The sequence below is a fragment of the Charadrius vociferus genome, unplaced genomic scaffold (genome assembly GCF_000708025.1).
Source record: "Charadrius vociferus isolate BGI_N301 unplaced genomic scaffold, ASM70802v2 scaffold176, whole genome shotgun sequence".
NCBI classification, from domain to species: Eukaryota; Metazoa; Chordata; class Aves; order Charadriiformes; family Charadriidae; genus Charadrius; species Charadrius vociferus.
The window spans coordinates 1,813,137-1,828,055 of record NW_009648961.1 but is presented as its reverse complement, the minus strand read 5'-3'; the positions used below and the strand labels follow the sequence as shown (position 1 = coordinate 1,828,055).

Below are 14,919 nucleotides of genomic sequence, written 5' to 3'. Positions count from 1 at the left end.
ACAATGATGAAAGAGGATTATGCTTCTCAGCAGGACAAGAAATGAAGATACAACTTTTCATATGGAAACATGTCAAAGCTCAGGTTTTTGCTGTGCGCACAAGGATGGAGTTCTATGACTTTCTATAGATTTTCTGGCATGCATCTGACACCCTGTGCTGTCCTCTCGATCTAAACCTGTAACACTGGAGCAAAGCCCTTCATACAGTCAGAAAAAATGATTCAGCTTCTGTAATAAGCTCTGTGGCAGCCTGAGCACAGGGACGAGTTGAGCACGGGAACGTGTAGGCAACAGAAGAAGGGTTCAGAGGTGGAGAGTCTAGAAGGGCTGGAGGTGAGGAGATTGGGGCAGAAAAGATGGAAATGGAGGGGAGAGTAGGGGGAAACAAAGAATGAACAACAAGGGTTGGGAGCATCCTCAGCAGGTGCCAAAGGTTTTTAGGGCCAGGAGCATGATGGTTGCTCCGGAGAAGGGAGATGAAGCAGAGATAAAGGAGGAGGAGCAGGAAGGAACATAGAGAGAGCTGCTATTCCCAGGGTAAACATAGGGAAGGTCCCTCCAGCGTGAACGTGGAGCCTCTCAGCCAGGTCTGCTTGAAGGAACGGAGGGATTCACAGGTGAGCTTCAAAAGCAGGGTGCTACCAGAGATGTGCCTTTCTGCAGCTCCTCTGCTCGTGCATGCTGTCATGAGACAGGGCCAAGCTCCAACGTGGCCAGCCCAGCCAGGAGCTGGGGGCGCCGCAGTCCAGCAGTGTGGCACAGCGAGGCGATGCCAAAGGAGTGGTGCTGCAAGGATGGGAGCCGGGATGGGGCACACAGCCCAGGTAAGGAAGAGCTGCCACTGAGACACACCTCACACATCCTGGTGGCCATAAGCTTGCACCAATTATTATTTAGGCACCTCTGCACTGTGCTTCCTGACACTTCTCGCAGTACTTGCATAACATAGGGATTTCTCCCAGTTATCCTGTCCAAGGCATTGGACCTGAAAAATTATCCTGTTACTGTGACCCGGCCACCTGAGCAATTGGCTGGTGGAAAAAAAAACAGGCCCACAAGCTCATGGAAGTTTGCCATTTCTGCTCCAGATCTTTAACCTACATCAGTTTTGCAGCGAATGCACTGTAGCACCTCAGGGGAGTAATTTGTGTAAACATTTTAAAAGGAACATTTTTTTTTTTAATGCTGACACACTGCTAAGGTGGCTACTTGATTACAAACTGTGAAAATGACTGCGTTAGGCTGCGCTCACAAATCACAGTGTACTGACCAAATTGCCCTGTGCTTATCTGTGCCAGGTCTGCAGCATGACAATATTTCCTCTCTCTTTTAAATGTCAAAGTATGATTTGGGGGGTTGTTATTTAAACACACTGACCTGCACAATAACCAGAAGTACTTTATTTAAATCTGTCTTGAGCTGGGACTAGCCTTAAGCGCTTATAATCTGTCATACTTTGACACCAAATGGGTTATTATAATGAGAGTAATTCAGGAGTGAGACCTGCGAATGCTTTCTCCCTGGAGAATTTACACATAAACACGTGCACGCAGATACATATGTTCTTTGTTACGTATTTTCCTTCTCACTACATTATGGGCTTCCTTGGAGAAGTGAAACCATTTCTGTCATCAGGGGATATGGGAGAACTGGAGGAGGGAGAAAAGAGCAAGGGAAAATAAACTCCAACATTGCTTACTTTGCTCCGACTGGAAGTTCATTGGTGTGTCACCACTGTTAGCAAAGACCAAGACACACGAAATCTGAATATTGGCTTGGGCAGCTATAAAAAGGCATTAAAGGCAGCTCGCACGTAAATACAACAAACAAATTTAACATCACTATATCAGAAACCATGAAAGATGATGATGTGACAAGTGTTAGGTCTGCCACGAGATTTTTTCCATTTTTCAGATTAGAAGGAAAAAGAAAAAATTACACATTTGTGCGTGTGAAAAGGGGAGGCCAAAGCTCTGAAATGCACTGATACAACACTAGGAAACATAAATCAAAAAGCATTCAAATTTGTACCGGGACATGCCTGTGTGTGTGTCTGCTGACATCAGGCACATAGAACCAAACCCAAAGTATTCTTCCCAATGACTGGGCCTAAATGGCAATGCTAAAATGGGGAATAATTTTCTAGCATCATAATTATGTGATAGCACACATTACCTTGTAATCCACTGCAGTCTGACCAAGCAGACTGCCTGTTTTCTTCATCTGGCTGATCTAAAGATTATTGTGTAAGATACTTTTTGGAAGAGCAACAGAAATAGCCTTTCTAAATATATTATTTTTCTTCTGATTACGCAAATACTTCTGCCTTTAGCATCATCACCATTACTTTGAATTCACAAGAAACAATCAAGGAGGGAGAAGAAACTTAAAAATTAGTTGTTCCTACAAGGATGATTCAATGCTCAGCCCCTCAGAAAAGCAGCCACAAAAACTTATTGTTTGTTTACATGCTATTGTCATCACATTAACCATTTTTCCAGTGAAAACATCTGCCCAATGGGGTACCTACTTGGTAGTCATTTAAAGCCTTATAAAACGCAGGAGTGTCACAGCATATCAAACACTGGAAGCACAACATAAAAGACACGTATAATTCATGAGAATTGATGCTAATAACAACACAACTACACAACATTTGTATTTCTGAATGCATGCTGAGATCAGAATAAATCTCCCTACCCCATTTTACAGATAACAAAAACTGAGGAAGAGATCCAAGATTAATAATGGTCTACAATACGGCCAGAAGAATAATAGATTAATTGAATACTATGAGGAAAACATAGCAAAAGCCTGCAGAAAAAGAAATCCTTAACTTTGTTTGATCCTCACGATATAAGGGTGCATGACTGAAAAACATGAAGGATATTTAGTGAAATACTGTAGGGTTTGTTTTTTTGGGGGGTGGTGGTGGGGTTTTTTGTTTGTTTGTTTGTGTTTGTTTGTTTTGTAGGTTGCAGCTATTTAATTTTGTTTTTATAAAGCTCCTTTTGTTAATTAAAGGTTTTTTTGGTCTGAATTTCACAGTGACCACAGCATTTGGTCACTAGTCTTCAAACCCACAGGGATTCCCTGAAATGCCTTTATTGCACAGCATTCTTACAAGTGCAGCAAGACCTCCGCATTTGAATTTATTTGCATGAGAACAAAGCCAGCCCTTTGTACTCAGTGCAACCTGTACTGGATAAATACAATATAATGCTGTGTGACAGAAGACCCGGGACTACTGAAAAGTGGGCCAAGTCAAATGGTGTGCAGTCCCATCAAAGCTTGGCTCTTTGCAACCCCTGCCTACCTTCCTGACAACGTGGATTTAAACCGCAGCTCTAATGGCAGCTACTTGCACTGTCCCCATCAGACATAATACCGGAGCACTAAAAGAAGAAAGATTTCTCAGCCCAAGTGGAGTGTGTGATGGGTATAAGAGGGCTGCTGTAATCTGTCCAGCACGCAGGAGCATGCATGAACTGGGTTTGTAGCGAAAAAAGAAATTTGCCCTGTATGGCATGATGCAGTCAATCTGAACCAGAATGCCAAGAAGGGTGATTTAGCTTGGTGTGACTCGGTATCAAAATGGGAATGACTCATATGACTCTCTCACTATGCACCTTCTATTTTTGTGCATGTTTATAAATAGCTGTATGAAAAAGTCGGAAGGCCCTATGAACTCTCTCCCAGGATGATTACTTGAAAGTGGGTAAGAGTCTGTTCCCAGCACACGAACAGCCAGGAGGTCACCAAAGCGTGGTGCTAAAAAGCTACAGGAAGCTAAGGACACATCGTGTGCTTCACTAATTCAATTTCTTTCAGTGTGGCACTGCCCCGGGAGAGGTTTGACCCCTGAGCTCCCTCCTCTTCCACACGGGGATGTGGACCTCCTGCTGCCTCTCACCACGCTCCTACCATGTTCAGTCATGTCCTTGCACTGTTTTTGAGCACCACTGCAGTTCCACGAAGCTCACTGTGCTGGCGATCAACTGAAAACCTAATAAAATCTTCATCGTTTCATGCCAGCTCTTCAGTGTATCTTTTCACAGTAAAATGTCACCTGGCTGACAGCACACTGAACACAACTGTGCATGTGCAGCAGCATGGCGAGGAAGTTCTCAAAAGGAATTTCCCAACAGACACATTTTCACTTACCTATCTTAGCCCAATAGCCTGGAGCTGTTATATGTTTATCAATATTATTACTACCACTATTACCATCAGTCTCGGCACTTTGGCACTCCAGACAGTTGCACAAGAGCAATGCGGTGCGTATGTCAGCATGGCTTCAGCTGGCTCTTTTCTTCATCTTTGGCTCAGAAGATGCCTGAAACCTACTCTGACAACTGCAACAGGTACGTAATGCGTTAGTGAAGCTGCTGGCCATTATTAAAAAGATCTTATTGCTGTTATGTTACCATTTAATATGATTCTTACAAGGTTACTTATATGTCCAGTTAGAACTGATGCTCCCATCTGAACTCCATCAATAAAGTAAAGGGCTCTTCCCACTCGTATTTCCCCAGGTAGCATTGCTAAAAAAAATTGTTTAATTTTCTCTCAACTATCACCACTGTAAAACAACCTAAAACGTTAAAACCACTCTAAAACCTGAAACCCTCCTACCATTTTTTATGTCTCTCCCTTTCTGTCACAAAAATCTTATGCTGTTCAATCACAGTCTTGTACTTGTACAACGTATGTGCCAAATCACACAGAGCAGTCACAGAATTAGCTTTCTTCATGGGTCCCATTAAACAGATGGCTTTCTCCTGGTTTTTGGTTGGCTTTTTTTCTGACTGGTGCTGTGATTTAAACTAGTAGATCTTCTGGCTAATAGGCAAAAAGACAGTGTGAAAATCCAGTTTCCTCTTCTGAATCCATTCTTGTCTCCCAAGAAAAACTACTCTATCTAAAATCCTCCGTTATTCTTTACTTTTATACAATAACAAGTAATGAAGTAGTGCATTCTTAATGCCCTAAAGATCACCTTTTGAGGTACTGAACTTCTACATAACATCCATCTCTGAGGCAGAATGTTAATAAACTACACAGAGTACAACACTGCAATTTTGTTTCAAAATAATTAGTACTTCTATAGAGGGCAACAGCTCTCCTAAATAACCAAATCAAGCCAAAAATAATCTTGACACAATAATAATCAAATAAGAAGTGTCTCTAAGATGAATGAAAATTCTCATTCATGACTGAAAATCACCCTTCCTTCCCAACACACTCCTGCTTTCACAATTTAAGAATGGTTACTCTCTGAAGGAGGGAAGGAGTAGGACTCTTGAGGTCTGTGGTTAATCTCTAATGGCATGAACAGCATACAGCAGTCTACTTGATTGATGAGTAACCAAAAAAGAAAAAAATGCCTCCCCAAATCACTGGCTGCCTGCACGAGCTCTGCAGCATGGTGACATCCAGGACTCCAAAATGATGGATTTACCTTTTAGTAAAACAAAATTCCAGATAAAAATATATTTCTCTCAGTCTCCCACAAGAAATGGCTTTGGTTAGCTCAGCATGTAAAGTTTCTTCCAATCCTTACATGATTTTATCAGTTATTTTGAGCTAATCTACAAAATGCATCTCTATTAAAAAAAAAAAAAAAATCACCAAAGTGTGATTTCCAGCTGTCCCTTTACTATAATAAATACATATAAGCTAAGTTGTACTTCACCCCTCCTAATACATTGTAGAAAAAAGCCATATATGGTTCTGCTTTGAAAAGCAAAACATGAGGAAAGAAAGTGCCCTTTCAAAAAAAGAAAGAATAAAAAAATCAGCTTGATATAAATGACTACTTCTCATGAAGAGGGAAGAAGCATGGGTCCTTTTGAAGAAAAATATGTCAATAATGGTTAATAGCTCCCTTAGAAATTACAGTTACAGTAAGCATTAATATTTGGACTTTAACCCTCAAATGACACAGAAACTTGGCGTAGAGAGAAAATTTTTCACCTGCTACTGAAATGCCGCCAGCCTCAGATGGAGCAAGCACAGCAGCTACTTGCAGGTCACAGCCATACTACTAATGTGTAGTTTCATGGACTGAAATGTACTGCCTGGATATTCAAACAGCACTAACAGAAAGGAAGGAGGGGATTGTTTCAGGGTGATCCATCAGGATCCCTAAGGGAAATCCGGAGTCTGGGAGTGTTCAGAGCAGTGGGGTAGAGGGGAAATGACCAGACACCTTGAGACTGGAGAATTGTGAATGGCCTGAATTTGAACAGGAGTAATTCCTTCCCAGTGACTGAAAGTTAAATAAAAGACCCGGCAGAAAGAGCCTTTCTGCTAGGGGCTTATTTCAAAGGCAACAGATAACGTACCTCGGCACTGGCTCCAATTATGGCTACCAGTCCTATCTCAGCCTAGTTTACTTTGGGGATTTCACAGTTGGCAGCCTTTCATCTAGAAGTAGCCTGGTTTGAATAAGCAAAGAAACTTGAATGAGTACTTAACCTTCCTGCACTCCACTGCACTTCCCAGCAGAGAAGAACAGCACCTCCAAGCTTAAGGGGAAAAGGGAAAACAATGGAAAATATATACTCTCTCCAGGGATTAAAGACGGTGAGTTTTACTGTAGCACTTCAAGTCTTCCTGCTACGTAACTGCAGCTTTTAAAATCACAATTAGAATTTTAAACCCAAGTTCCAAGATCAAAAGGGCCAGACTGGAAAATACTGCACAGATATTGACAGGCTCTAGGATGTAAAACACCTAAAAGAGCTCTGGTTTTTATTTATATTATTATTCTTTTTTAAAAATTTATTCCCCATTTCCGCCTCGTTCTTTTTCCTTTTGACATTTTAATGCACCATGTCCATTACTATATTTCCTCACCAGTACCTTCTAGTCCATCAGCAGTGCCGCATTACCCTGCTGTTGGAGAAAATAATACAGAAAAAGTGCTTTGCTGGCACCAGCAACATGGAATATGAATTATACATACATAGCAGGAGAGAAATGCTGATGGAAGGTTAGTCTGCGCGTGTGTACGCAAGTGCGCGTGTGCATGTATATACACACAGAGACTAAAAAGAAGACATATTGAATGCACATTTTAAACTCATTTACACTAATTGTAACTGTTTCTCTGTACAACAGAAACTCTAGTATCAGTGCAGCTTTTACAGATCAGTTTTAGGACTGAATGAAAACTTACCTTAATTCTTCTAACCTTACCACGAGGAGGCTGTAGTATCTACCCAGCTGCTAAGCAGTTTAGAACCAGAACCACATTCTAGAGTGCCTAAAAGTATGTCAAAGCAATGCAACACCACACATTACTATGGAGACTGAACACCATTTCTCAGGTGGCACGGGGAGCAGCAGACGATAATGTAAATATCCACCTCAATTTAGCAACCCAATGACCAGGATTTAAAATGGCCAGAGGTTGCAAATAGCTAAGCTGGATCCCAATTCCTCAGTTTAATAAACTACTATGTCTAAATCGTGTCCTCTAAAATCAATGACACTGAATTCTAAATTCATTCAATCTATAAAAAAAATTGCTTTAATTTACAAAATTGCACCATGCAATCCTGAGAATCGTATTAAGGTACATTACACTGAGGTCAAAGACGCTGCCTTCAAAGATAGGATTGCTCCTCATGTAGGCACATCAAAACTCATTTTATAGTAATTAGTTCAGGTATTGATAACCGTAGTTGCACCAGCAAGAGGCTCATTTTAGCATCCAGTTGGATGTGTATTTTACAGCCAGCTAGTACTGAATTACATCTTCCTAAAGCCACACTGCTAACAGTCAGTAAGCCAGCTATTTTGCAACTACGTTTTAACCTCTCCATATACTACAGTCACACATTCAAAAGCTAAGAAGACATGCTCAAATGACACTCACTGCTAGCACAAGAAATGCTGAAAATGACGGTGACAAGCATCTAGGTCTAGAAATGTCTGTTGACTTCAGGTGTCAACCTAATAATCCATTTTCAAAAGTATGTACTGGGCACTTACTGTAGGAAACAAAAGCTCACAGACAGTGAACACATAGTCCCGAAAAGTTTCAAGCTGGGCATCTACAAACTGAGGAACTCAAAACTGGCTGGTACTAGAAGACACTGGCTAGATTTGCTGCATTTCACATCAACAGGGAAAATGCTATCCTCATTTGCTAAAAATTGTTTGCTTATACTGAAGGCTTACTGTGTTGCAGGTCTATATACACATAAATACTTATCTATCGCTATAAATACGTGTACTGTTGTAAGAACTACTTTAAAAAGACTTTATTTTTTGGAGCCACCTGGTCCTCAGAGACCTCCATTGGGTTCTACCCTCCAGCGGCAGAACCAGCCCTTGAGATGTCAGCCAACGCCAGCCTAAGTTATGAAAAGTCTTTCCTTGGAATTCAGTGGATATATTAGGTCTTCAACATACAGTCCTTACCAGCCAATGGGTGTGTTGAGACCAAGACAGGAAAACACTGTTTTGCAGTTCCTTCGCACTGCCTTCCTGAAAATAAGGGGAATTACTATACAGGATATTATAGAGTTATTCAGCATTGCCTGCTGTAAACTGTTACCCAGGCCAAGCTTAAACATCCTGGGTAGCGTGAAAACACAGATACTGCCAGTTCAATGAGGAGGTCTAAAAAACACCTTTCTTTTCTTTAGCCTGACATGCTAGATATCTTTTGGGAAATACTGGCCTTTATGCACAAGACAGTCTAGCACATAGTAATATTTTAGGTTACAGGGAAGGTATTACGTAGCTGTAGAAATCAATCTAAGCTTAACACAGAGCAGGCCTCAAGGTGAAGTGAAAGGCTAATTCCAATGGTGCAAAGCTACGGTCTTCCACAGACACCACTTTTATTTATATGATTTTATCTTCTCTAATTAAAAGGGTGGTGGTCTGCACTGAGGATGATACCTAGGTATAACTCGCTGACACTCAGATCTTGATCATCCAGCCCTGGTTAACGAACATTGATTTTCTGCCCCAGTGGAAGCGATTTTATTCTGATGCATGCCGTTTAAATTCATTTTACACAGCTGCTTAGCATGGCTTGGCAAGGCAGAGGCAAACCAGCTTTCTTATGTCTAAATGAGACTCTGGAGCTGGTAAAGGATAGATCCTGTGGATTAGCAGCTGAAGATAAATTTCTCTCCCCTATTGATACTTGGCTGCTGATTCAACAAGTTGACCTTGAAGGGGATCACAACCAACTTGTACAGAAATACTGCTGTGTAACCATGACTCTGACACAACCGTTTCATTTTCTTCTTCCTTCTACATAGAGGGGCGTGTTTTATAGTAACAGTTTTTGAACCCCACAGCTGAATCTTATAAACTCAAGACATTCAAAGAAAAAGGCTGGATACTATTCATGCACTTTGGCATGTAACAGTGGATGTCTTTCCAGTTAGACAAAATAGTATGGTGCGAGTGCTCTCCCATTTCACTCATTTTTGCTTTTTGAACAGGAGCACCAGCAGACTTGTGTCCTTATTTTTTGTTTTGCTTTGTACTTTCTCGTATGCACATATATGAATGATGTTATTAAGGAAAAAAACAACCAAACAAAAGCAGCTACAGAAAACTGGTAATTAGAACTTGTTAATAACCATGAAGGCAGCAATAATTTGGGTATTACGGATTTCCTACGGAGGTAAAAACTGAAATACTGTGATGGCAGGGAAGCCCATGAAACTTGAATGTCAGGTGAAGCTGGACTTGGCTGTGAGGGAGCAACAGGCTGGGAGCCAGTGTAGATACCTTCTCCCAGTGCTGTAATTTATGATACGGTTACAGAAACCACAATGTGAAGGACTCTGGTGTAAAAACAGTAGCTGCATTTCAGCTGAATGTTTTGCACTGGATACTTAGCGCTCCTTGAAATTGTTCAAGAGATTAACTGAAATTTTTCAAACACATGCATGCTCAATTACAGTGCAATAAAACTTTCTTGAAATTCCCATTAAGAAACGCTGTAATCACTCCTGCAGTGCAGCACCTCTTAGAAAGGGATCATACTTTGGGGGTTGCAGCTCACTGCCCAGGCAGCAATGACAATACCACCATCAAGTCAAGAAGACGGGGTTGCACAGCACCGCTGTGAGAGAGGAACACCAACAATGAGGGGAGAAAGACGATGCCTGCGTCAGGGGGAGGAGGAATCTCATTCCTTCTCAGTGATGAGATTCTTCATTTCCCTCTCAGGCACAAGGAAACGGAGCGATGCCAAAAGCCATGCCGGTGTGTGAGCGAGTGACATGCAGCTTTTCATCATACTGCCACAGTGGTGTTACTAAAAAGAAAACAAAAAACTAAAATCCCCTCTAGGATGCAAGTATTTGTGTATCTTTCACATAATTGTTATATTCCTTCAGCAGCCAGGTGGCATGTTCATAAACATTAAAAAAAATTGCCAAGGTCCCACAGCAAGTCCAGTTTACACTGCTACCTACTCGCCCTGGTCAGGATGGTGCATCAAGGGAGCCTGAGCATTACCATAGTTGGGGTGCTGTGAAGAAAACCTGGGGCGTCCGCCAGCCCCAGACTGGCTGGGATAAGCAGGTGACCTAATGTATAGTGGCCTAAAGCAGAACAAAAGAACAGCCTCTTTGGGTTTGCTCTGTACCACAAATACGAATCACTGTCAAGTACATTCCTTCCATATGCAAGTATGGAGGACTTGCAGGAATAGCCAAAAGCCATTACGCTTTCTCCCCTACAGCTGACTTGAGATCAAAGAGGAAAACAGTGTGCTTGCATCCCCCTGGCATCCGGGAGGTGTGACAAGTTTCACTCAATCTGCAGTTTATAAATAGCCCTTTTGCCAGTATTTGCAATAGAGATTCAATGACTGCACAGCCCTTCCACAGGTGCTGGATCAGTAGAATGGGCAATACGTGACGGAAAGGCTCTGAAATGGTGCAGTTTGCCCAGGCAAAGCTAAAAACCAAAAGAGGTTTTACAAAACTGACTTGGGAGGAAGTGTGTGAGATAGGAATGATAATCATTTAATCTAGTTTTTGATCAAACACCACACACTATGCCCAAAGTGTAAGCTGAATCACAACCAAATATTTTCTGCTTAACACAAAGTCTTTTCTTGCTGTAAAGACCAACAAATGTGATCTTTCATTACATGATTATACAGAAAGTGTTCCTGCGGCTACAGTGATGGCCCATTTATTCCTTCGTGCCTGACCTATCAGCTTATAGCCTAAACCAGAGAGACAGAAGCAGACTTTTGTAAATCCTACTTGACAGTTCTGTTAAAACAACCAACATAAGTAAGGGACTGCTGGTTCACAGCTATCTGCTGGAGTACCGTCTGTTCTAAGGGCGTGCGGTTCTATTTTACTGAACAAGGACATGAAGTATACTAAATTTACCGGGTTTGTTTTAGAAGTTTCTATTGCTTATCACTAGAAGCCACCTGTCTTCCAAACTTGCAAAACAAGAAAGCAACAGATGCAGGGACACATTACTTTCCTATTCTAGTTTTACATTACATCTTGGAATTAGAGCAACCTTAGTGTCCAGAAACACTGCTCTTGAATGATAAATACCTGTATGCGTAAATATGCATCTGCATAAATAAATGCAAGATGCTTAATACACACACACACACAAAAATATGCTTTCCAGAAAATGCAACCAACTTTGTGCAGTTCTCAAATGTAATGGAACTTCTTGTAACAGAAAAAGATAATAAATATACCAGGAGTTAAATTTGAGTCCAGGGAAACATGGAAATTACTTAATCTGAAAAGTTTCTTCAGAAAATATGATTTCATTGCAAGTGTTCAGGCATCTTAAGAATAACCGTGGACAGAAATGTGCCTTTGCCAAAATCCACGTACAAACAGCAACAAGCAGTTAGCTGCCCGAAGGGAAGACACGAAGACAGATGATGTCTACAATTCTGTTCACAGGTTCTCTCTTACGGATGCATAAGTGGCAGTTACCAACTCCAGATAACTACAGATTGCTTTTATGCCTCCTTCTGCCTTTCCCCTCCAGCAGCTCCCCTCAACCTGCCCTCTTCTCTCCCTCTGCATGCCTGCCTAGGAACAAGAACATCCCGTAGAAGACAACTGCCATCAGCTCTGCTGCTCAGAATGTAGGCAGGAAAGGCAAGAGTTGATGGGCAGCTTCATAAGCTTCCTTACTCTCTGGCAGGGGCAAGCTGCCAAGGACATGTTGGCCCTCTCTCTACTGGAGATAAAAAATATATATCCAGCTAATCAATTTTTAGTTGCAAAGGGCTTGTTTTTGACTCTTAATGTTGCTAAGACCCTGTGGGTTTTCCTAAAGCCTACAGTGCCAAGAACCAAACTGGAAGTGGCTGTCATCTCCATTGTTGCAACTGCTTTTCGAGAGGATAATTCAAACACACGATAGCATGCTTCCCCCTACGTTTAAGGAAAAGTAGTCTTCCCACATGTCATCTCCTCCCAGAGATAAGGGCACAAACAGAACATGTATAAATGCATATGCATACACCTATACAGTGCCATTACTTCAGAAATGACAGAAAAACATTCCTACTTCTTTAAACTCCTTTCACCTGGATGCATACCTGCTCTGAGCGGAGTTTGCAGCAGCCTGCATCACTGCAGCAGCCGCCTCCTGTGCCTTACGGTTCACAGTTGGCATGGGTGGGCCCATCCCGGGGCCTCCCTGCTGAGACATGCCAGGAGAATTGGGGGTCATACTGCTCATGTTTCCAGGAAATGGTCTGCTCTGCATCCCAGCCGATGGCATCCGTCCCAGGGGCATGGTACCACAAGGCTGGCTTGGCCCCTGTCCATGCATCTGACTGTTGGCATTTATACCCATGCCAGGTCCTGGGCCACTGTAACTTGTGTTGGGCACGCCGCTGTACGTCGGTGGTCTGGAGTAGTTTCCTGAACAAAATGATAAAAAGCACAGAGAAAAACATTACACTTTTGAGCAAATATTTCTATTTAGGAAGTCAGCAGCTGCAGAACTTATACATGTGAATTTAAGTGAACCATGCTAGCCTCAAAGTCAGAATGACTTTTTCACCATGAGGATGGACAAGCAGTGGAACAAGCTGCTCAAGGAGGTTGTGCAGACTCTCTCCCTGGAGGTTTTCAAGACCCGGTTGGATAAAGCCACAAGAAACCTGCCCTGATCTTATATCGGACCCCGATTTCAATACAAAGTCAGCCAAGAACAACTCCTGAGCACTCTTCCAAACTGAATGATCCTATGAATCTGATTTTCATGTACCCTCAAATGTTTTGTGCCTGCTATATGTCATGGGATAACAGCAAATACAGAAGAGCACAGCCTCCAGAGGGTTAACAACATAGCACACAGTACAAAACTGCCTTACACAGTAAAGAGATACGTGGCATGTAAGAAACCCATTACATAAGCTCAAGGGAGAATCTTATTTTTGTAATTTCATGTTCTCATTCTTCATCTTTCTGCAATTTCAGCAACAAGCTATTCTCACTGGCTTCTTGCTCCTAACCATTCTGCCCATTTGTGTCAGAGATGCTTTGGCACAGACCAGTGAGGGCGGCTGCCTGGCCCTGAAAAACACTGCTGCTCCCACCTGCCCCACCCTGCCTTCCTGGTGAGTTGAAAGTTTGGTTATGGCAGCAGACGGGGTAGTAGTCTTACAGTGCACCTCCTCTGGGATAACTAGTATTACAAGAGTAATCAGCAATAGTACAAAGATGCTAATATAAACAGGTGCCTTATGAAGGATGGCATGAAAACCTTGCTGACCCCAGTCTCCATTGTCACTGGAGCAAACTGCTCCACTTGCAGCAGCGTAAGTCATTTGAGTGCCGACTTTCCTATCATGTTAAAGGGTCAAGAAAAAGTGAGTGTACAGCATTCTGTGTTACAGAAACAAACCTAAGCAGCATGAGAAAGAGAGAAAAAAAGGTAAAGATATGATAGAAAAGTATTTTAGGAAACGGATCACATTACACTACTTCAGTCATCAGTTTTGACTTGTCTTTATTTCCATCTCATCCAGATTAGTGGAAACACGACCCGTTCCCTCCCTGTGGGATGCCACAGAGCAGAGTTTCCTGACTATTCTCAGATATTCCCACGCTTGTTCAAAGGCAGCAACCCTTGGACTCTTCCTCTGAACGTGGAGATCAGCCACGTCTCTCCTCAGGCCTCAGCTACCAGGCAGAAGAGTCAGTGGCATGCAACTCCTGTTTATATTTAAAATAAATATATTCATCCATCATTTGAATGCACACATAATTAATTCATACGCTCCTGCTGCTCTGCTTTGGCTAATCCTCCCCTTCTCCCCACTCAGTAACTGACTCACTCTGCTACAAGTTCTCCTCAGCAAGAATGCATGAGACCTACGCTTCCCAAGGAAATGGAGAAACAATTCTCTTCTGTTTCAGAAACCGAATTTCTGCCTGGGGATCTTCACAGAAGGATCCCCAATATGTGGTTCAACAGAGATGAAAGACTCCAGATTCCGCTTTACGCTGACTTCAGACTGCCCTGTCACTTCTCCTCCTCCTCTAGGCTCAACCATTGGCAGCTGACTATTTTTCTGTTCAGCGAGCCATCGCCCCTAGCCAGAGTTCTGGTTGCTGAGACCTGCTCAAGCCACACTTCTGATCCAACACATGTGACCACAAACTGAAGGGTTCACTAGTTTCGCACTACTCTGCTTAGTGTTAAAGGTGTAACACACAACTCGGATGTTGCTCTGGTCTTCCAGTTGCTTGGTGCAAGAAAAATGTAATGCAGCAAGATGGTGTGCTCGAAGATTACACACAGCCAGTTAACACATTTTATGTACATGCTATTAGTAACACTGCTTCCCAAAGTGAAGCAAATTCCCTCCCTAGACAAGCAGACATGATATCCATAATCACTGGGAGCTACTGTCAGTCCAATTTA

General features: G+C 42.3%; 1 protein-coding gene across 1 annotated transcript in view; it reads right to left on the bottom strand.

Annotated features, from left to right (window-relative positions):
* ARID1B (AT rich interactive domain 1B (SWI1-like)) overlaps nt 1-14,919 on the bottom strand; it is a 302,895-nt gene that overhangs the window by 50,839 nt on the left and 237,137 nt on the right. The window contains exon 8 of the mRNA XM_009887612.1: nt 12,581-12,908. Within this exon, the coding sequence (XP_009885914.1) occupies nt 12,581-12,908 (328 nt within the window). The remainder of the gene's footprint in view (nt 1-12,580; nt 12,909-14,919) is intronic.